This window comes from Syzygium oleosum, unplaced genomic scaffold, assembly GCF_021117445.2.
Source record: "Syzygium oleosum isolate NSW1041296 unplaced genomic scaffold, Sole_v2.1 Sole_v2.06, whole genome shotgun sequence".
Lineage (NCBI taxonomy): Eukaryota > Viridiplantae > Streptophyta > Magnoliopsida > Myrtales > Myrtaceae > Syzygium > Syzygium oleosum.
This window is the reverse complement of record NW_026607490.1, coordinates 12,073,897-12,096,355: the sequence shown is the minus strand read 5'-3', so window position 1 is coordinate 12,096,355 and position 22,459 is coordinate 12,073,897. Positions and strand designations below refer to the sequence as shown.

Here is a 22,459-nt window from a genome sequence, read left to right as displayed (position 1 = left end):
GGTAGATAGACATTAGGGCATTCCAGGATTTTTTGACAACCTATTACAAATTGGAAAAGATGGACAGATTCTGGATAAAATCGGAACATCTGAGGCTCGTCTCTTAGCTTATCTGTCCCCGCAGCGGTGTTGTTGAGGGTGCAATTGCTTGATGCATGGGGAATCTAAAGGAGGGTAGTAGTTTTTGTCAGTCTTGAATGGAAGGATGAGTTTGTGTTTTTTTTTTTTTTTTGGTCAGAAGAGTTTGTGTTTATTCGACATGATGTTTGAACCAATGGTTTTGAAGTTTTGTCGGTGAATTGAACTGGATGAGTCACAACGTTAGTTTTGAATCGCGTGGCTCTTGATTTTTTAAGCTCAAGCTTGTTTAGTGCAGGAAGGGTATTGCTTGAGCTTGAACTTGGGTTTGCTTAACAGAAGATAATACTGAAATTTAAAGTTAACCTACGACTCAATTAGGTCTTTTTAGGAAGTTGAGCTTGATTTCGTCATTTCAAGCTCACTCAATTCATCGTGTATGCTCGTGTTTTAGTTTTTTCTTTGACGGTTTGCAATGTTAGTGTTAAAATGGTCGCAAGAGGTTTTGAAGAACACTCGTCCAAATCCTAGTGGGGTTTTCGGAACATTTCCAGGAACGGGTGATACGGTAATTGTGTCATATTCTAGAGAGTTATTGACATAAATGTCCGTAATTGGTGGATATGAAGATGCGATCTTGGCCATTTGTTTAAGAGTAGATTAACGAATGTAATCTAAAGCAGAGGGTGTCCTTCTCATTTTGATCATCCAAACAACAGAAGTAATTTCTATTTTCTCCTAGAGCTTCTCCGGATGAGCGAGTGAGTGATCATGAAAGGGCTAATTGGCCACACGGGTTTGGGAACAACTCGAGTTTTGATTTCTCGACTTAATACCACATATGCTTACTCGAGCTGGAGGTAAACAACTCAATTTCAATCTGCATGGACCTTTGGTCAATTTCAATCTGCATGGACCTTTGGTTATTCAGCTAGAGATAACTTATATGCAGTATTGCAAGCAAGTTTGATTGAGGTTCCTCGATCACTTGTGTGGAGAAACCGTAAAGTACAGGTTACTATTTAATTAGGTTTGCTATCAACTTTTGTAAAGTGCTATGGAACTCAATCTCAACGCGGTTCAATTTTTTGAGTCACTTGATTCAAGTCGAAAAACTGTTTAGAGAGATTTAGATCGGATCAAGTCATGTTCGCCATTGGCTCCAACTACTTTTTAATTATGCAACCTATGTAGAGATGAATATGGTTTTTTAAGCATGTTTGTACAAGAATTTCAAACTCAAATTGGGTTTCTAGTGAATTCAATCCTTAATATATGGAGGCAACATATTAAAATATACCAAGTACATACATAAGCACTGAAACACATCATTTTCAGTTGGATAATTGACCCCTCAGAGAATTTCCATCCCTGTTTTCTTTTCGGCCAAAGAAAAGCCCATGTCGCTACATCATCCATCTAGTGTAATTCAGCCAAAGAACAAGTTAAGACTCGCGAGTTACAAACTGATTGACAGAACTCGATCGAAGATGAGCCTTGTTGGGGAAGCTCACTCCTCTACTCATTAGTCCTGGTTTTTCAAGCAGATGGGGCTTATCAAGCAGATAGGGCTTTCCAAGCATATGTTCAAATAACAATCAACTAATGCCTGACTAGTCTATAGAAACGTCTCGAGTTACGGTAGCTGAACGTTTGGTCTAATGCATGGACTAGTGTATTCTCTCCTCCCAGGCAAATGGATATAAAACAGCATCAATATGTGAACGTTTTTTTAATGCATGGACTAGTGTATTCTCTCCCAGGCAAATGGATATAAAACAGCAGCTCCACCATGTCATTTAACATGTTCTGTTCCTACAAGATCATGGAAATCAAGCAGCATAGGCTTGTGATGGTTGATTAACTGCAGAGCAGAATCAGGAAGTGGTATGGTGAGAATTTTTGCTTTTTATTGCTTTCAATGATCAAGTGTGCCTATACAAGAATGAATTTATGGTGGAAATTCTCCACAATCAGCTCTTTTCTATTGAGATCTCTAAAGCCCCGAAATATCCTCATATCCGAAATGGGAGAAAAGGAACCCTTCAAATAGTTAGCTCCAAAAACTCTATCTACAGAAAGAAAAAGGCGATCATCGCAACTCTTCACAGGCATTGTTGGCCAGAAATCTCCTAATCATGAAGCAGATAGCGTCCGTGCAAACCACTCTGATAAGCGCCTCATTTTCGATGAGAGATCTGGGCTTTTCCCAAAGTGAGTTTCAGCATTTGATAGCAGTACTCCAATATCATGCTTCACCGCCTCTGAACTTCGATAGTAGGTGTTTTCTAACCTTGCTTTAATCACCTCGAGAGTCAATGGAACTGGGAACCTGCAAAATTATTAGACATGACTCAATTCAGCGACAGCTCAATTTGTTAAATATCCAATTAGTATTCAAGTTATTGTTTGGGAATGGGGAACGGGAGATCCCAAACTGTAGTTTCATAACTTCTAAAATTGCATCTTTGGTGAATCCACATAAGCAAGAATTGAATACCAGTTCAACAGAAAAAGTATATACCTGTTAATGAAACCTGATTTCTCAGAAACCTGGGTCAACTTCTGTATGCCATAACGGTCCTGAATGTTGACCATAAAAGAAATTAGTCTTCAGAAACATTTACATTCTACGAATAAGCCAGCCACGTTTCTTATGCTTCCTAAAAATGCAGTACCTGGTTATAGTTCCCTGACTTCTCTAGCTTGTTAATGGCTGAGAGAAGTTTATTTCTGATCTCATCATCAATACACGGCTGCTCCCATTGTGTATCGGTGTCAAAAAGCTCCCACGGACTGTGACGATGCTTCTCCCTGGGATCACTCTTGTACTGGACAGTGTACCTCTCCCATGGACTATCTGGAAATTCAAGAGATTTAGGGTTCACAGAGACGATCCGACCCTCCCACCAACTACCGTCATCTTCGCCTTCATTTTTCCACCACACTCTGCATTTGTCCCGAACTGTCCAATTTCTCTGCGTAGTAGCCTCAAACCGAGTTCTTTCTACAAGGAAGTCTGGGAAGCCAGTCGCTTCAGGAAGAGTTAATTTAAACGATTTACGAAACACACTGGAAGCGGGATCAACAAATCGAAGTATCATTCTGCAGCAGCTTTCCCCAGACCCTGGATAAATGGCATATTCTAGGCTTTCAACTTTACAAAATTCCATTGGTCCAATGTTCCCCTTTATCATTGTCCAGGGGCCTCGTTCTTTGGAGCCACCACAATCAATAAATTCCTCATGCCCCTGAAAAGTTAAAGTTTAGTCATGGTATATAAGGAAATTCATCACATCCATATCCGCAGGAAATTAAATGGAAGATGTATGAAAGGTATTCCAGCCCAAGAAAACAATCACAATAAGTAAATACCAATTCACATACCTGTCTCAAATATACTACTTCATCCCCCTGCTGTGGAATGTAACGAGATCCATCTTCATGTGATGTCAACAACAACCATGAACCTTTCTTCGAGGATTGACTTGACTTCCTCCTTTCTATCGGAGGACTAGTGTCACGCAGGTGACAACTCGCTCTCCTGTTTCTAGTAGACCTCAATCCAACTGTTGCCTTTGAACTTGACCCCCATTCTTCACGTGGAAGCTCGCATCGACTAATGTGATTACTCTCAGAACCCTGTGATGGATCCTCTAATTCATGTTCATGACCCAACTCCATGTCTCCTATCCCAGTTTTTGCATCACATTTTCGAAGCCTCATCTTCAGTCCCATGGACTGTGGCTTATGCAATGAATCAGGAGATCCTCCGAGTAAGTCCATTTGAGCACCGTTTGCATTTGAAGTACTTTCTCCCACTCCACTAGCATCTCCTTCTAAATTAGTCCTACTTCTAGTTGATTTCGACCTTCTATATACAGCACTAAAGATCCTGTTCGCATTCGAATGCAAGTTTGAGTTAGGTAGAGTCGAACCAGATATATCATTGTTATTGTCTGAACCTATTAATCCGTTATCTCCTTTTGCTAGACTGATTCTCTTGTTCTGGTTATGGGCAGGCACTTGGGCAATATCCTGTTCCATGCACAAATGGTTCTCACAGGTTTCATCATGCAAACCACTTTTACAGTCATTAGTCAAGTTTCTCAGCTCTTGCTTCATAGCATCAGCAGAGTCAGTTGTAACTCCTGATCTATTTTTCACCTCACTGGAGAATGGTTTAAGGCTCCCCTCAACATCATAGAGCTGCTCAGCTCCCTCCCCTACAAGAGCAGGAGATCTATCCTCAGAAGGAATAAAAACCTCCTCTAATGAATCATCATCAACACTGCATTTAATCACTTTGGGGTGCTCCAGGCCATTTACTGCACCACCCAAATTCTCGCATGTTCCATTATCAAAACTTCTCTGATTCATGCATGTAGCTTCTTCATTTGTTTTAGCCCTATCACCCTGAACTTCTGAAAGTCTTTCAAGTTTTAAAATTCCATTCTCCTTATTTTCGCTCCTGTCATGAGCTACAAGATGTGAACTAGTCTCCCCACATGGCACTGCTGATGCTGTTTCTCCCAGTCTTGGTCGTTTTGCTGAGCGCGCTTTGGCACCTCCCCACTTAATTTTACCATTCTGGTATGCAAGACTCAGCTTTATGTGATCAACATTACTCTCACTTTCTTTTCGTTCTTTCTCAACTGTTTTGCAATTGGCATTAGCGGAAGACTCTGGATTCTGTTCATTTAAACGAATGCTGCTCCCTCCAGTAATGTCTCTAGGAATCCCGGATGATGAACCGACAAACTTGGGTAGGCTGTCAGATGTATGTTCTCTTCTTTGGGAAGGAGCAAGCCTATTCGAATCGCGAACTGGCAATTTAAGAATCAATCTCCGCTTGTTCCCAGCAGTAACAGGAGTATCATGATGTTCATGGTTCGCAGACACTCCCTTGGACAAATCCTTACATATCTCCTTTCCTTTTGAAAGATTAATTTGCTCGCTTTGTAATGGTTCCTCAGAATCATCGCTCTGAATGTCTGAATCTCGATCGTTAGACTCACTCTCGGACACGTCAGATTCTGATACTTCTTCTTCTTCACCTGTAGATGCTCCAGTAATTCTAGAGAACAAAGAGAGAGCATTCCTAGCGGCAGCTCTTTGAGGTCTCAATGCCTTAGATTTGGAAGATTTTTTCTTTCTTCTACCATTCCTCTGTTTTCTTGATCGGTTACTTCTCAATGAATCATCATCATGCTCATCCAAATTCCTCCTTTTAACACGCCGACCTGAAGATGTCATGATCTCTACCTGAGCTTAGACAAAAACTTTTAGTTACTTCTAAACAAATAAGGATGCAATTAGGAAAAAAAATATTAGATACTCCACAAAGACTTGCCTCTGCCTTGTGTTTTCTCCTTTTTGATCTGCGGATATCCTTACTAGAATCATCACCACCACTGTCTTCGGCACTGCGTTCAGAATCATCAGAGGAGTCAAAATCTAAACTTCCCTGCTCTCCTCGAGAAGAAATTTCCTCAGTGATATTATACTCCGAATCGTTATCATCACTTTGCACCGGATTTTCAGGCTCCCACTCCATGACATCCATAAATTCCGGCAAGGGTTCGATTAGCACATCCAGATCTGCCAAGGGGAGCATTTGATAATCCGGGCCTAGACTTAGGTCTGGCCCAATGGCAAGTCTTAGAGAAGAAGGATGCCACTCAATGCCTAAAGCTCCAAGTCGGCGTTTCTGGTATCTGCTCTGGTAGGGTTCTTCGTAAGGTGTCATACCTAGCATTTTGGACCACCAAAATGTAAAGAGAACATTAGATTTAGATGGTACCATAACAATTGAAAATAAACATATGAAGCAGCAAGCTGATAACTAAACACAAACCCGAATCACAAAGGAGATCCTGCATATTGCGTCGATAAGGAGCAAGCTGAGTTTCCTGAATTAAATATTATGCAGAACCTTAGAAAGGATATAGTCAAGAATTACGCTCAGCCACTAAAGGTGAGGCAAGATGATCATACCCATCTCATATTGCATTCTTCTATGTCAGAAAGGAGCAAACTACAAAAATCAATGATGGAAGTACCTTGTGCATGTACAATAATGCACAAAATCGCCATAAATGGCAATCTATACTTACAACTAGAAAAAGAGACTTTGCAAGAACATGAAAATCCTCCTCCCATGCACAATCTCGTGCTGTAAGTGCCCGTACATAATATGTGATATTTACGATATAAGAACCGAGGAGAATAGAAAAAATAAGAATTTCTTAGAGCAGGTCCCAAAAAACTCAGTAAACAGATGCTCTGAAACAAAAGATTAAGTAACACAAGAAGTTAACTGCTTAACCAACCTGGTCAAGTACATTGCCATAAGTATCTTGAACAAGAGGCCGATAGTCCCCCAGGAAAAACTGTTTGGAGACAAAAACATTACTCATAAATAAACTGCCTGATACATATCAAAACCATACGCGCGTTTATCATACCAATCACAGACCTGATCATACTTGGCATCATTCTGTGACTCGCCCTGGCCGGTACTTAAAATATAAAGTTGACCGACATCATCCGAAAGAGTGATTGATGTCCCATCCCTGAGTGACACAAAAAAAGTTTCATGTCAAAGGAACTTTCCAGTTTAATTGAAATAAGCATTGATATGCATATGAAATAGCCATCTAGTAAAATAATATGCTACCTATCATCGGAAGGCACTTAATTAGGTGCTTAATATACTTTGAAAATGTGAGAAAGAAGGCATTGCATATTTCAATGTGTTGCCATGCACAGAGTCTCTGTAAGGAAATATCTTGAAAACATAGATTGCTATATCTAGTAACGCCTACCAAAAGACGCAGAGGCACTGGTTGGGAAAATGCAGAACCCTAAACACCAGAACATGCATAGATACATACACAAAATATACAAGTACAAACATTTGAATGTTACTGACTCGACCAAAGCATCAACTGTCAATACCAATTTCCATTTACAAAGTAGCTCAAAATCTGATGCCAGCTAGGATGTACTTACGGAGAAAACTTGCCATCGACCAACTTGAAACGTGAAATTTCATATATCCGTATAGGTTTGCCTTCCCATATCTAAATGGAATAAAAAAAAAATAGTCAATTAGAGAGTAAATGAGTGAGACACTACAGAGCCAGATGAATGGAGGACTTACATCCCAGACTATTGTTTTGCCATCATACCCCGCACTCATAGCTATCCTTGGATTGAAAGGATGAACATCAAGAACATATGTCTGACACAATCCAAGTAAAACAGTCACGAATAGCAAATTTACAAAAATACAACAGGAATACTAGGGGAACAAACAAGTTGAGCCACATAGAGTCTACAAAGAATTACAGAAATAGCATGGACTGCAGGAGTTCTATGAGAAAGCTACCAACTGATCAACTAGGGGGAGAAAAGTGATGATGAAACCATAAACAATAGTCAACAAGAACTGTGGCACAATGAAAGCGAGGAACAACAAGATTGATCCAGAACAAGAAAATAAGCGAGGAAAAGCAACTGAATATTCAACTTTTGTGATCGCGATATAAATGACCTGCATACATGCACCTACATCAATGTTAAGAAATGGGGTAACAATAGGCAAAAAATGCATTTATTTTGTAAAAAGAGAACCCTTCCAAAGCAAATTTATAATCGTCAACCGACAATTACATCCAATAAAATGAGGATCCCTAATAAAGATCACTCCACGAATATCTTACATCTGTTGAATGAAACATAGCCGAATCCAAAGCCCACAAGCACAGGCAATCAACTCTATACTTTCACACAAAAAGGTTCAAACAATCAAGTGATTTAACTTACCGAAGCAGTATGGCCAGTCAATGAATGTACTAAGCTACCATCAGATGCATTCCAAACGCATATTCTGCAATCTGAAACTTTCAAAATGTCTAATTAGCATTACAAAACTAATGACCAGAAAGGGCCACAGAGAGAGAGAGAGAGAGAGAGAGAGAGTGAAACCAGGTCAGACAAGTTTCCCCAGGGAAACAAAAAGATCCAGTAGCCAGTTCAATGCGGTTAAAAGCATAAAAAGCGAAGACACGTCAAACCCCACATAAGCCATGATGTCTTCCGTCAACAGAATCCACAGTAGAAGCATATTAATAACAGTTCATCCCTTAAAATTGAAGATGCAATCAGCAAAAAAGAATCATTTATGTTCCTAAGCTACCTTCCTAAAAATTAGAGTGAACTATTAATCTCATTGACTTGTCAAATTAAGGACCATTTACAGCCTAGTAAGAAACATCTTCAATATAGTCAAGACCCTTCCTGCTAAAATTCCCATCTTACAAAACAGTCAAAACATATGCCGCTGTTACTCAATATCTTCGTGGTACCATCTTATTTCCAAACCACAACCAAGATACTTAACGAGATTCTCAGAATTGAGTAGACAGAAAAGTTGCTGCTAATGCCACATATCAACAACATAACTACCATGTGATCCTGCAAATACCCGTACATATACTTACAAGATTTCCTAAGGCATACACTCAAGTTGGGAAAATATCAGACAAGTTCCGGAGAAATAGCAACAAGAGGGAAAATAAATGGCCATAATTGTTTGCTCCACCTTATTTTCCAAGAAATGGAATCCTTTATCCGAAGTTCTTTTGGAGATTATCTTGCAATACTTTAAGAATCTAAAGTAATTACCATACGTACAGCTAAAAAGTAAGCACTTCTCCATACCAAGACCAAAAGTCCTTATACTCATTCAGCATCAGCAAATTCATCTGTCTTGACACCTTAAAATTTCCATTCTCTTCCTATTGCAATTTTTTAAGTCCGCTCTAGTTGTGAATTAAAAAGACAAACATCTGTGAGATCTCACCAGCATTTCAAACTGATCCAACCACTAAATATAACACTGACCGCAAAAATGAGACTATTCATATTCCACTTTAAAGGAGCTTCACCAAAAACCACTTTTCAAATTGGGTAGTTTATTAAAACTAGTAGACTCTCGATCTCTGTAAATTTCTATAGTGTGGTATTCCTTTGGCACCTTGCTTATCCTTATTTAGCTTTCAAGAAAAGGACAAACCTCATGACTGTTTCCAGGTGGTTAATTGATTTCACACGCAAAAAGGATACCCGGCATATAGTTTTTCACAGTAAACTGCCAAAAATAGATGTGAAAAGTGTGAAAAAAAAAAACACAATAACATCCTGGCAAAAATCAAAACAAAGGATGTTAAGATCACAATGTTAACGCTAGCAACTTAAGCAACCTCAAGGTAACTTAGCAAATATTCACTCTGACTTCAAGTTCCAAGAAAAGTTCTCTATCAAATGAGAACCCTCCAAGAACACGTAATGGCAGTTAAAATCCACAGAAAAATAAAAATATGAAATCACCGAACTATTTCTATAAGTGCCAAGGAGATAAACTATGAATTCCAATAATAAAAGTGAGCAATGAGAGTAAAGAACATGGGACCAACAGTAGAAATGGGGACAAGTTAGAACTTAGAATTCCACTAAGAAACATGTGCACACATGCGTTCGATTGCCCTTAAAAATATTCCAAAATTTTGAAGATGAAAAGATTAAAGATTTACCCATAATAGCAGCAAGAACGAATCGATTATCCAGGCTCCATATTATCATATTGACACCACGTGGGGTTGGAAGAATTCTCTGTCTCGGACCCCCTCGTGAAGGTTGAGGTGGCATCGGTGGAGGAGGAACCTTAAGATGATACGCTCGACACCAGCGGCCAACTCTTCCCTGCAATAAGATGATTAACATTATTACCTTTAGTGTTGAACAAGCCATATAGATGCTCATTCGAGGTAACTGTACGAGTGATAAACCATGACTATATCCTATGGTCTGAGGCTAAAACTTCATTTCACTGTTTCCATTAACTATTTATGGATTCTGTAGATAAGAATTCTTGTACATCCAAAATGTACAAGAATAGAAAGAAAGAAAAACAAAACAAGAAAAAAAGGAAGTTGTAAATTATTATTAGCTATTTAAACTGAAAACTAACAAAAGCAACCTCTTCTCATGTCAGAAAAAAGAGACTAAAAACTCTCTTCACCCTTCAATTACAGGGTTCACTTATACTCTATTGTTCCTTTAATTACTGTCAACAAGTTGAGTAGACCATGCAATGAGCTCTATTAAGGTAAGTTTTCCCAAAAACTTATCAGAGTGGAACCTGATAATTCAATGTTTAATATGTCATAACGAATTTTGGAAGTCTTTCTTGAATTCTCGGAGATGATTTTCTTCATTCTTCTATTTTCATATCTATACGGATATTTGTTTAGAAAAATAGAAAAGTTAGATGAACACATAACGGTCACAAGTCACTGCAGTAAGTCGCCACATGAGCATTTAACAGTCACAAATGCTTCCATCATGGTGAAAGTGAAACAGACATGTAAATTGAGACTATAACATTTGAGATACTTTCAGGTAATTATCCAATTTTTTTTTCTCATTGCAAGAATTTCTGAGAAGTTGGTTGATTAAAAAGATATTTGGCTTGCTTAAGGTTCCAAATTTTGGTTTGATTTATTGTATTTTTAATATCGGTTGCTTAAGGTTTCATTTTTTGGTTTAATTTATTCTATTTTTAATATCTTGGAAGTCTTTGTCTGCTAAAGTCTTTACTTGTAGACAGGCGAACACTCCAGGCAATGCTAATGAATCAACCTTGCTAGTTGACACATAAAAAATAAAAAACAGGAATGAACTCATGGCAATGCTAATAATTGACCTTTCTAGTTGAAAGGAAAAAAACGAAGACAAATGAACTCCTGTCAATGCTAATGAATCGGCCTTTCTAGTTGACAGATAAAAAAAGAACAAAGAGGAATGAAGGGTGATTTATCAATCAACTGTCTCCCTGGGCAGCAGATAAGTGGAGAGTAACCTCATTATATACCATTTCTTCTCCAAGAGCCCTACATTCGGATATATTTGTTGCCAATAAATCTTAAAGGAATTTACACACAGCAACTGATATCTAGCCATGGAAAACTGAAGCAATCAATAACCGTCTATTCAAAGCACAAGTTTGTCCGAACAAATTTGATGACGACCTGCTCAATTTAGTTGTTAGTTGGGTCAAAGTAGGCTCAGAAAAGGAGAAATCTTCTAAATGGGAAGTGTTTCGCAGGTCTACAGTGAAAAAGAAAGTTACCGAACCAACGACACTTTCCTTTTTTTTCAGATTTCTTTTGTGGGATTAAGAGGAGGGGCCTTTAAAGGGAGTTGATTCTGCAGTGGCAAGTTCCATGAACAGATGGAGGGGTACTTTTCTCTGAGATAGTGATTACATTCATAGTAACGTGCACACCCAGTTAAATATTTTCTTGATGTTACCTGCGGACTGACTTCCCACTGAAACCTTTATAGAATGTTCGTGATCATAGTGTTGACTCATGAATGACAGATAATTATTCAAGAAAAGGGAGGAGACCAGAAATATGGCATCAGAAAGACAATGATGAGTATAGAAGATATTTATAACTCAATTGTCAGACTTTACTTAAAGAATGTAAAGGTATCCCAAGTACCTGAAAAAACACTTACATGTGATCTCCGTGATCTTGGGGTCCAGATAATTGCACTGCCATCGCGAGAGCAAGTGACGATGTTGTCGTGACTATACCTGAAAGCAAATGTAGAAGGTGAAGATGACTACGTAGAAGCATATCAGAAGATCACAGGACAAGATAAGTAATGATTATTCTCTCTATGTCATCTAAAAGTTCTCCATATAAAGGGAAATGAAATTATAAAAGGAAGGGCACGGTGCATATAGTACAGTTCAAAAGCAATTTACCCACCAAGAGTTTTTAAATTTGGAAACACTCTCTTCTTTTAAAGTGTCGGCCACGGAAAATCTCGATGCTGCAGCACAGCCACTGAAAGATAAGGCAATATCTTACATCAGAAACAACATTCTTTCCTATAATAAATTGATTGAAGATAAAAACGAAACATAATCCATACAACCTAAATTGCACATAATTGACATCATTCTCATGGCCAGACAACACATCCATCTCGTAATTTGGCTGGTCAGACTCATCTTTGTTGGGCTTACAAGCATTCCAAACCTGCAATTTACTTCCGTTAAAACAACAGTTATCTGCATATGGAGGTTCAAAGTGATAAACTGGAAAAAAGTATGCCAATCTCATTGATAAGGCATCCATAAGAACTCTGCACAAATGACCAATCTAGAGATATCTGAATATACCCTTGCAAGATTATCTGAACTCCCTGTAACAAATACAGTTCCGTTCGCATTGAAAGCACAACAGAATATTTGATGATTATGGGTCACAGCATTTGACACTGGAGCGCCATTCCTTCCTGCAATTTTCTCATGGAACACCCACATAAGCTACTAGCACCAGCAAATCAGTTGCCTGAAATAGCACAAAAAGGGCTAAATACCAGCTGCAGTATCTGAAGGCTTTGGAACAAATATCCTTGGACTAAATTGGGAATTCCTTGCGTCCCATAACCTGCATGTTCCATCATCCGACGACCTACAGGGTAAACCCACACCAACTGTGAGCAAATCACAAAATGCATGTAATTTCTCTCCAATATCTCCAAAAGACGTGGAAATCATCGTCAAATTCAAACAATGAGTAGCGCTACAAATAGAACTGACGGAAGAGAAGACAACCTGGGATAATTTCATATTCAAATAGAGACCTCATTCAGAATAGGTGAATCCCAAAATGAATCGAAGACAAGCAACTTAAAATTATCTAAAAGAAAAATAAACGAGAAGAGAATAGAGGAGAACATATATTACAACCTATCATCCCATGTAATAATGAAGGGTGATCTAAATGCAAAATCAGTGAAATACTTTAAGGCAGCACTCCAGAAAGGGAAAAAAATGACAAATTTTTCAACATAATCTTCAACTAGAAGAGTGCTAGAAGAAAGAACAAGCCGCATATAAAAGTCAAAAACAAAAGGCCATTAGTACTTAGAGAAGAGTCCCAAAGAAGTAAATCAAATTCTAAAGTTCTTCAAAACTCAAAGAGTTAAACTAGAATTTACAACAAGCAACGAATAATTCTACTCTCAATAAACATACAAATATCCATGCAGAGCAATGGATTGAAGAGAGAAAAAGAGAAGGAAGATACAAATCTGGCAAAATTAATCATCCACAAACTGACGAGAAAGAAACCATCTTCAGTCGAGGATCCTTAGATTGCTATTTAATTGAGTTTCCATGACACACATGTATTAAAATTGTCAGCAGCACTAACCATACGTAAAAGCATTTGCTTGGGAAAAAACTAAAAAAAAAAGAGGAGGGTACCATCAATCTGTCAAATGAATTGGCACAAAAGGTCTAGGAATGTCCAGCGGACGCACTTACTCCCAAATGGACTGTTAGTCATGACTATAATGTACTCAAGAGAAGAGAATCACCCACGCATATAGGATGTAACAGCTCAATTCAGATTAATGAGCAACTTTATCCAGCAAAGCACACCAACAAGCCGCAACACAGACATGCTGTCATGATCTGACAATATGAGATGTGTATGCTATAAGTGATGGCGAAAAGAAAAGAAATGGATATCAGTCTTACGACAGTAGCTGGTATACAGAAGCAGGCCTTGGACTAAAAGTAATGGCAGTAACGGCTCCGGTATGGCCCCTTAGAACTGAAATTGGAAGCCCATCTGGAAGACGCCACTGTGGGAGTATAAGAGAAAGGTTAAACGTTCCTTTGACACCAATATGAAATAGCACAAGTAAATATTTTTTTCAGTTCCAAAGGGAGCTTACAACACGGATGATGCAGTCATTTGAAGAAGATGCCACCAAGGCATTGTTGGAACTCACAGCTAAGTCAGTTATGTCGCCCTTAGATAACAGTAAATGTAGTAAATAAGAACATTAAAATGGGAAATTGATTGCAAGTGGTAAATTCAGATCATGGAGCAAAAAACTCACTTCATGCCCACGACAACTTGCCAGGCAATATGCAGTTTCCATTGACCAGATTTTTACAAGTCTATCATCTGACCCGGTTATAACATATCTCCCAGTGCGATCAAATATTGCTGCAAAATTTGCATTAAAAGTGTCATTTTTTATGATAGGATACATTCCCTGATTACACATGACATACAATTAACAGATGCCTAAATTATATCTTATACAAATAAATAGCATATAGAGAGACTGGCACAATGATATAACAGGCACCAAGACCTTTCACTTTACAGCGATGCAATCAATACCTCAGAGCACAAATATTCACAAATAGCAAAACTATATTGTGAAGCTGTAAGTGTTGAAACCAGTAACTAGTTCACAGAATATTCTTTTCATGGAAGAACAAGTACCACACAATGTCAACCTTTTCTATCACTTGGATTACAAAACTTCTTCAGCCCATAAATTACAGGATTGGCATGATTTTTCATAGAAGATAACATACGAAGTACTTACACTTCAATTTGGCAGGTCAAATAAAGTCCACAGAAAGGGAGACTTGCATTTCCACCACTAAGTTTTAAGGCAACCGCAGATCAAATCTTATACAGGAAGTGCTAGCTTAGTGTGATTTTTAAAGATTAATTGCAGAAGTACAACAGAAATGAACATGTGGAACAGTTAGGACCGATACCGTGAAAGGTGAAAAGCAAACTTTTTCTTAATCAGGAAGATAAAAAAGATTGAATTCAAAACAGCACCATGGGTGACTCCCAGTATACCGTGTTATCCCAAAAAAGAAAAAATAGAGCCCACTAAGTCTAGTGTGTCATTTACATCAAGATTTGGTTCTTTCTGAACTGCGAAAACCAAATTTAAAATGGAAAATTTGATTTTTAGTTTTAGAGTAGTTGCAATCATGATTTAATTTGGTTTCTAAGCTTTCATAATGCTCACAATGCTCGACTACACATTCACAGATGACAGTTTGTGGTTACACTTTCAAGATAGTTTTGCAACAGCACTTCTAATTTAATGTATAGTAGTTCAACATCAAATCCAATTTGGTTTTTATTTGTAATACTTACTATCAGGAAAACATATCCTTTTTCTTCAGTTAAGTTGCCACGACTTACTAAGCTTTTATGCAATATAATTTAGCAAAACGTGCCAACTATTCTCCTTCTTTTAGCTTTCTCGTAAAGTGATGTCATTTTAGTTTTCTCATGTTTTTTAGCACTTTCAAATTATCTCCTTTTTGTGAATATATATTTTTTTTTTGACTTACACTTCTCCTTCTTGCTATTTCATTCTCGATTGAAATTATAATTAGTGATTTAATTTTCATTTGATTAGTGATTTTATAATCATAATAGCTAGAGTCCTTTAATGAGGAATTTAAAATATACTGTTACGACATGACTTGATATTACGAGTAATTCAACATTTACTTTTGTCATAGTGGTTGCAATTTAATTATTGAAACAGTTTTAATCATTCAATGAGGAATTTATTTACCTTTGTCTTGGCAGCCCTAATTTTTTTTTATGATTTAGCAATTATTATATTTTAAATCGTTTGAAGTGCTTTTCTCTTAATAGGATTTCTATTGTTGAAAACAATTCATAGTTTTTCCTATTGTCATTTTGAGATGTCTGGTGGAGAGTTTTGATAGGAGAAAAGGTTCTGCTTTAATCAAGCCAAAATAAGTACCTATTCTTCAACCTAAGGACTTGTTAAAAACTGTAAGTATAACTGTTCCAGCGAAGGATTGATATTCTCGATAATATCACAAGGATTTCGTTAAAACAAACGAAGCAACAATCATTCACTTCAAACTATAGGTTTTGCTGGACAATCCATACTATTGATTGACAGCATAATTCTAGATGATAATGATGATTATTCTTATAGAGAAATCATACCACAATATACAGCATTTCGGTGTCCACGAATCTTCTTAATATTCTGCATCTTCTGAACCATTGTTGATGGTTTAGCAATTGCATAACATGCAGCGCGAACAGATGGTGAACGATGGTGCCGACCAAAACCACCCCCAATTTCCCTCAAACTCAATCCACGAACCTGATCAGCCTGTTTATGAGGCCATCGCATGTAAGGAGGCGGATGCTTAATATCATCATCACTCTCCTCTGCATAAAAAAAAACATGAGGTACTTCACATAAGATAAGTATTTTGACTTGGTTTAAAGCAAAAGATATCGTAAAACAATGACAAAGAAAGAAGCAAGCACATACTGCTTCCTGGGGCCATTCTATGATCCACATACAAAATAAGTGAAATCTCGATGCAGAAAAAGTCATTTTTTTATGATCAACTAACATAGGATAAAATTGGCCCCCAAAAATAACATAGGATTGAATTACTTGTGATGCCCAAATTCTATATAAAGTCACCTACTCAATAAGGAAAATGAACCCCTTCCTAACAGAGTAGGCACATCGGCTGCAGTTGGAGCCCGTCCACTGTCCACACCTTCTGATAGAGAAGCTGTACTTACTAATAATTGCTTTAAAAGCTTTACCAAGTGATCCTTTGCGATGTGAGGATACCTACGAAACATAGAATTGTCAAGTGCAATCTCATCATTGTGATCTTGTCATCATGTGAACTTGAAGGATTTATTTTTTGACACGTAAAAGAAAAGATTACGATAGGGCACCAAGGGGGAGCAAACCCATATCCCATAATAGTACAGTTACAAGCCAAATCATCTACAAAGTCAATTAAAGCATATACATCCCCACACAACTTTTCCACTATACTCATAGTGTAAGACTTTCAACCAACTTTAAATAATTACAAAAACTTTAGGATTTTCGTCAACTGAAGGATTTATTTTATCCATTTACATCGTGGCATTGAGTACATTAGTCAAGTTCCTCATTTACACCATTAAGTATCTAGAAAGTATTGTCTATAAGTAACCTATAGTGAGCAAAAGGCATCACATACCTTTCTACTAAATTATTGTAGCTCAATGGGAATGACGTGCCATCATCATTCTCATCACCACTGTGCCTCCCAGTCCTTGAATACCATGAATGATATCTTCTAGGTAAGAGTTGGTGTTCAAGTAGCTCATTCCAAAGCTGTCCATAAGTTCTGTGGCATGGTCCAGCGGACAGGAAATGCATGATTAAAAAGTAAACCTCCTTGAGGTCAACGTCCATGTTTCTTTCCATTTTCTTCCGTTGATCTGGATCTGTAACCTGAGCATTCACGTTTACCCTACCAGAGAAACTCAAAGGTTTCATACCAGCAGAAGAAGCGTCACAAGGAGGAACGTACTTTCGAAGAGCCATAGTTCTGTTCATCAAGAAATAATAATGATTTAAGACAAAAATTCGGTAGAGATCATCACATATAGCAAAAAGTAATACAAGCTGAGGTAAGATATGCAGATTCTCCAGTGCCAAAACTGACCTAACACAATAGAAGAACAAAACACTCATACAAAGGAGAAACTTCCCTCAAGCATGACTTGTAAACAGAAGTAAGCCACGAGGCCCTAGGCCAACCAACTATACTAGTTTCCTTTTCCATGTAATTCAAGGGAAGAAAGAACCTCTAAGCAGAGAACCCTTTAAACCACTGTCCAGATTTGTTTGCTCGATTACAAATAGTGCAGCACATATTATCCTCCCTCGTGAGCTGCCAAACAGTGAACTCGTCCCAGAGGCAGACAAGATCAATCGTGAACACGAGTATTTCATCATACATGAGAATGAGTTAGTACTGACAAAACGATCCACACAGCATAGCTAATGAACGAAGAGACTCGTCCTGTCCTTTTACCCATTTCCATCCAAAACGTACAGCCCTTTGAATCGCAGGCCCAACCTATGGTAGATGATATCTTAGACTTTCGTTTCTTCATAGCCCTAAGCTAACTAAGCTAAGCTGACATGCTTACCAAGACAAATCAATCCTCAAAAGCAGACAATCAATTTCACAGATGCAATCGCAACTGCACGGACCCACAAAAACACGGGGGAAACCAAGCAAAAATTTAAACCCCCAACAATCAGAATCAACAAGGGAAAATCACTAGGCTAAAAAGCATCACCTTTTATGCTCCGAGACATCAGAAATTCAACCACAAAGGCAGACAGTCCGCAGGCAAACACTCTCTTCTAAACTCCGTATCAAAACCTTTGCCAAAATCCATAATGCATGCCCTGCGACCAAAACCTAGCAATCAAACACCGCCGCCCCCACACTGCCCGAATACATTAATCGAGATGCCGCGATTAAAGCACCACAAAAACCAATCGAAAACACAATCGACTGCGCGAACGAACGCCTCTCATCAATGCCCGACGATTACACCCAAGGAAAAATACACAGACGGAGAAATGCGCGCCGAACGAGTACCTGGAACGGAGCTTCTCCGGGGGACCCCGAAACGAATCGCCTCCGGCGGCGCGCCGGGAGCCCTGAAAGCACCGCGCAATCACGGGAAGAGAGCGACGGGGAGATCCCCAAGTCCGAAGGCTCCGGACATGGAAAGAGATTCGAATTACTCGAGGAGAGAAGGGGAGAACGAAGGACGGCGACCGCGAAGCGCGCGCGACGGACGATGAGATGATTCTTGATTTCCTCTGCACTGCGTCTTGTGCAGAGAGGAGAGATTTTCCATGGGAAGGACGACAACGACGAAGAAGAAGAATGGAGGGGAACGCATAAAACGAAGACGAGGAAGCGAGGATGGAAGTGAAGGGGGGAGCCTTTTATATCTTCACGCCGCTCTAGACACGAACGATATTGTTATTATTATTATTATTTGGCATTAGAAAAAAAATAAAGGGCGAAAATATATATTGCAGTCGAAAATAAAAAGTGGAAAGTAATTAATGTGAAAAGATATTAGGAAACATTTTGAAAGAAAAAACCCCGGAGGAGGATATCTTTCTCAAAATACCCCCCCAATTTGGGGTTTGTATCAAAGTACCCCCCAAAATTGGTGATTTTGCCTGAATTGGCCTCCTGTCTCTCGGGCGGCATAGATTTCCGGTGGGCGACGACCGCATGCGTGTTACGTGTCGTATTTTCCACATGGGCAGGGGCATTTTTGTCCCCAAATGTCTAATATGAGCACGTGCACTTCACGCGTGTTGCAAATTGGAAAAAGAAATCTCGAAATTTCACAATCATACTAAACTCTAATCACTAATTTCCCAATTGAGCTAAAGTGAAATTCGATTCGTCCTTCATCCAGAGAGAAGGCAATTGCACACTCGTAAAACTCTAGCCATCACAAAGAGGGCAATTTCACCTAATTTTGAAGTAGCGATTTTCCCATATCACGCTCAAAGCAAACCATCGGAATCATTAACAAGGAAAAGAGAGCACATAGCTAAGCATGGACAAAGAAACCTGAGTGCGTCACCATAACAGATCTCAGAGGTCGAGTTTATGTCTGTCCACAATGCAGCGTCTTGGTGCTTGGGTGTTGCATTGCAACCATGGTCGGTGGAGCATCACTGACGTCGACGATAGTTGAGTCACTATTGTATCACCGGTGACGACATTTGGGAGCGAGGTGGTGAGCTTCACGTGGACATAAATGCGGAGAGAAGGTTGAATCCCGCCGCTTGGTGAGCTAAATGAAAGGCATCAACGGATTATGCAATATCTCCGAAAGAAATCGTAGCGGCGCGCACAATTGGTGGGCCCAAACCGATGGTTAAAGTGTGAATCGGAGCTCAATTTGGGTCATTTTGCCCTTTAAAACAAATTTCTTTAGTTGTCGAGGTGAAAAGAAAAGGACATCAATACATAACCGACTTTATTAACTACATTATTTGTTTAAAAGCTCATGGCTCAAATTGACAAAAATGCCACTATTCATAGTGCGAATGTGACAGCGCCGTGATCATCGTCCGGCGAAGATTTGTGATGCCGATGGTAAGGTGATCGATTGAGACAAGATCATCGACTTTATAGGTACTTTGAGACAAATCCCTCTCTTGGGGGGTATTTTGAGAAAAATGCCTCATTACAGGGGTTGTTTTGAAAATTTCCCAAGAAATTATGGAAACACGTCTACGCGCACCTAGAGAAAATATCCCCGAAACGACGACGGTACAGTGCTGGTTTGAATATTTTCTCTAGTATCATATGTTTTTTTCTTTCTCTCTAGAGCTTATGCTGCTCCTGTCTTTCTTGTGTACTTTCTTCGAAAACATGGATTTTTGTCGAAATGGACCCACATCGAGATTGTGTCTTGCCTTTTTGACTAAAATTGATTGGATAATTTTGTCGTCGAAATATAAAAAGGAATTTCATTTCTTATTCATTATAAGACAAACCTCGTGTTGGCATGGTTGGGAATTTTAATTTGCGTATCAAATCAGGTTTATAAATTTATGTCATTGGAATACGTATATAATTTTTGTTGCGTGTTATCGATAATTCATTCGTTTTGGCTCGTGCTATATGGTGCCGTGTTCAAAATTATGGACCTTTTTTCTAATTTACAAGACGAGTTATTTTTCATCGTAAGTGGTTTAAGAAAAGCATAGCGGGTAAATAAAGGCAAAAAGGGAGAAGGACTATGGTGCATCTTATTGATAAAAAAAAATTGCAAATGATCGAACGTTATTGAGGCGATCTCTTGAGATTTTAATGAAAAATAGGACAATTTACTCGAATTCTCCGTATGTCCCGAAAGTTTATAGTAAAACTTTACTTTAATCTAAAATTTAAGGTTATGAGTAATATATTTGGAATTCAATTCATATTCCATACATTAAAACGATTTTTTCATTACATTGTTTTGTGGGCTAATCGAGTATTAAAGCGACTAGCACGTCTAGCCTCAAAATTCATGAAATATGTGCTTGAAGATTTATACTCGACGTAACCTTTTAGAATTAGGATTTTGGTAACGAGTTCCTCAAAGACATTTGTTAAGTAACTAATTAGATAATTTTGTGTGTTTTTTTGTCTTGTATTATGCCTAATCACTATTTTGAAAATGTGAATCATTACTTATATAGTATGCCTAACAAGTGCATCCGGGATATTATTTAAGAGGACCTTAAGAATTAAGCCACGAGGCATACCAAAGTAATTTCTTGTGAACCCTCACTAGTAGACTGAATGACGTACTTTTGATTGGAATGAAGAAGTGGATTTAATTTGGCATGCAAAAGTTAGTCAAAATCAAATATGTATTATCATTAGTTCCATCGCCGTTATAATAATATTTTCAAACATTCCATAGGATGAGTGATGTGTCTGTTTGAAGTTAATTTCATAGCCGAAATCCTCCACACATCGATCATATAATAGCAAGCATGCTTTTGCACAAACAGTGAACATAGTAAAAATCCTTCAAGTATCGCATAATTTTTTTCTGGTCGGAGAAGTATCGCATAATTGATTGGTACAAAAAGAAAAGGACTTTTATGCTCCTTTCCATGGGGCTTCAATTATCGATTGAGATTAACAAATGCTTAGATTAAGAACAAAAACGATCACATTTATGCACAACAAAGAAACTTATGTGACCTTATGAATTATAGAGATATATGATCCTTAAATATAACTCAAGAATTATTACACAAAACCCTCAAGGTTAGTGTATTTGGTTGGGGGCGTTAGGGAGTTTCTAGCTTGAGAATTGAAAGTCAATTATTTGGATCTACAAACTAAACTTAGTTGCAGAGTATTTCATGGACCTCCAGATAACGGGGTGTCACGATTTGAATTTATCCATTTAGCTATGTTAAACAGAGAAGCATGAGGGATGCTGGACGGATTACATAACTAGGTAATGAGAGTGATGATGTATGGGAGTTTGCACTAGGAATCTAGTGATGGAAAGAATATCACGTAGAAGATGTTTGAAGATGGAGTTGGTCACCTATATACAAACTGGTCAAGAGTTGATGCAGCTCTTTTGATAATGGCCACAACAGGCCGAAATCAATTATCGTGTTGAGTCAAGATGCATGCCTTGCTCAGGACATAAGATGCTTGAGTTAAAGGTAGAGGTGGTATGGATGATCACAATGAGGCACTCCACAATACAAGCCATGAGAACAATAGTAAATAGGGAATGTTGGCCTGATGAATTGGCTCGCCAAGTGTCATACGGTCCCATGAGCAAGGCTACCCAGATCGTGATAAATGGTATTAAAGCGGGTTTTCGAATTGTATGTGCAGATGTCATCCTTTACCATGTTGCAATAGAAGTGAAAACCCTTCATCGGTTTTGAGCATGACCGCTAGAAGAGACGAAAGATGTGTTCCCGTTGGCCATGCATAATCTATTAGTGTAAGGCCTGGGAGCGGTGGTTATGGTTTGATACACAAGGAACATACGGCGAGTGATGCATTTTAAAGGGCGAGCATCTACCATTC

The 22,459-nt window shown here is 38.4% G+C and overlaps 1 protein-coding gene across 3 annotated transcripts; it reads right to left on the bottom strand.

Moving 5' to 3' along the window:
- Nucleotides 1-1,968: 1,968 nt before the first annotated feature.
- On the bottom strand, nucleotides 1,969-18,784 carry LOC115691985 (uncharacterized). Of its 3 annotated transcripts, XM_056312192.1 has the most exons (25): nucleotides 18,464-18,784; nucleotides 18,156-18,267; nucleotides 17,042-17,395; nucleotides 16,487-16,638; nucleotides 15,987-16,217; nucleotides 14,077-14,186; nucleotides 13,909-13,986; nucleotides 13,709-13,815; nucleotides 12,541-12,635; nucleotides 12,341-12,456; nucleotides 12,094-12,197; nucleotides 11,925-12,002; nucleotides 11,668-11,746; nucleotides 9,678-9,846; nucleotides 7,909-7,979; nucleotides 7,244-7,324; nucleotides 7,093-7,163; nucleotides 6,557-6,653; nucleotides 6,411-6,470; nucleotides 5,936-5,990; nucleotides 5,428-5,829; nucleotides 3,466-5,339; nucleotides 2,757-3,329; nucleotides 2,603-2,661; nucleotides 1,969-2,410 (listed from the first exon to the last, which is right to left on the bottom strand). In XM_056312192.1, exons 3-25 carry the CDS (start codon nucleotides 17,389-17,391, stop codon nucleotides 2,215-2,217), a joined length of 5,208 nt encoding a protein of 1,735 aa, XP_056168167.1. In that variant the 5' UTR covers nucleotides 17,392-17,395; nucleotides 18,156-18,267; nucleotides 18,464-18,784; the 3' UTR covers nucleotides 1,969-2,214. The 3 variants fall into 3 exon arrangements, with proteins under 3 accessions (XP_056168167.1, XP_056168168.1, XP_056168169.1); XM_056312193.1 differs by lacking the exon at nucleotides 18,156-18,267; XM_056312194.1 differs by lacking the exons at nucleotides 17,042-17,395; nucleotides 18,156-18,267; nucleotides 18,464-18,784 and having other exon boundaries at nucleotides 16,587-16,638.
- Nucleotides 18,785-22,459: the final 3,675 nt, after the last annotated feature.

Coding starts and splice junctions, on each gene's coding strand:
- LOC115691985 (XM_056312192.1), bottom strand. CDS start 17,391: ATGGCTCTTCGAAAGTACGTTCCTCCTTGTGACGCTTCTTCTGCTGGT. Junction 13,816..13,908: donor ATGACTGCATCATCCGTGTT/GTAAGCTCCCTT, acceptor ATACTCCCACAG/TGGCGTCTTCCAGATGGGCT. Junction 12,003..12,093: donor GTCAATTATGTGCAATTTAG/GTTGTATGGATT, acceptor CTTATCTTTCAG/TGGCTGTGCTGCAGCATCGA.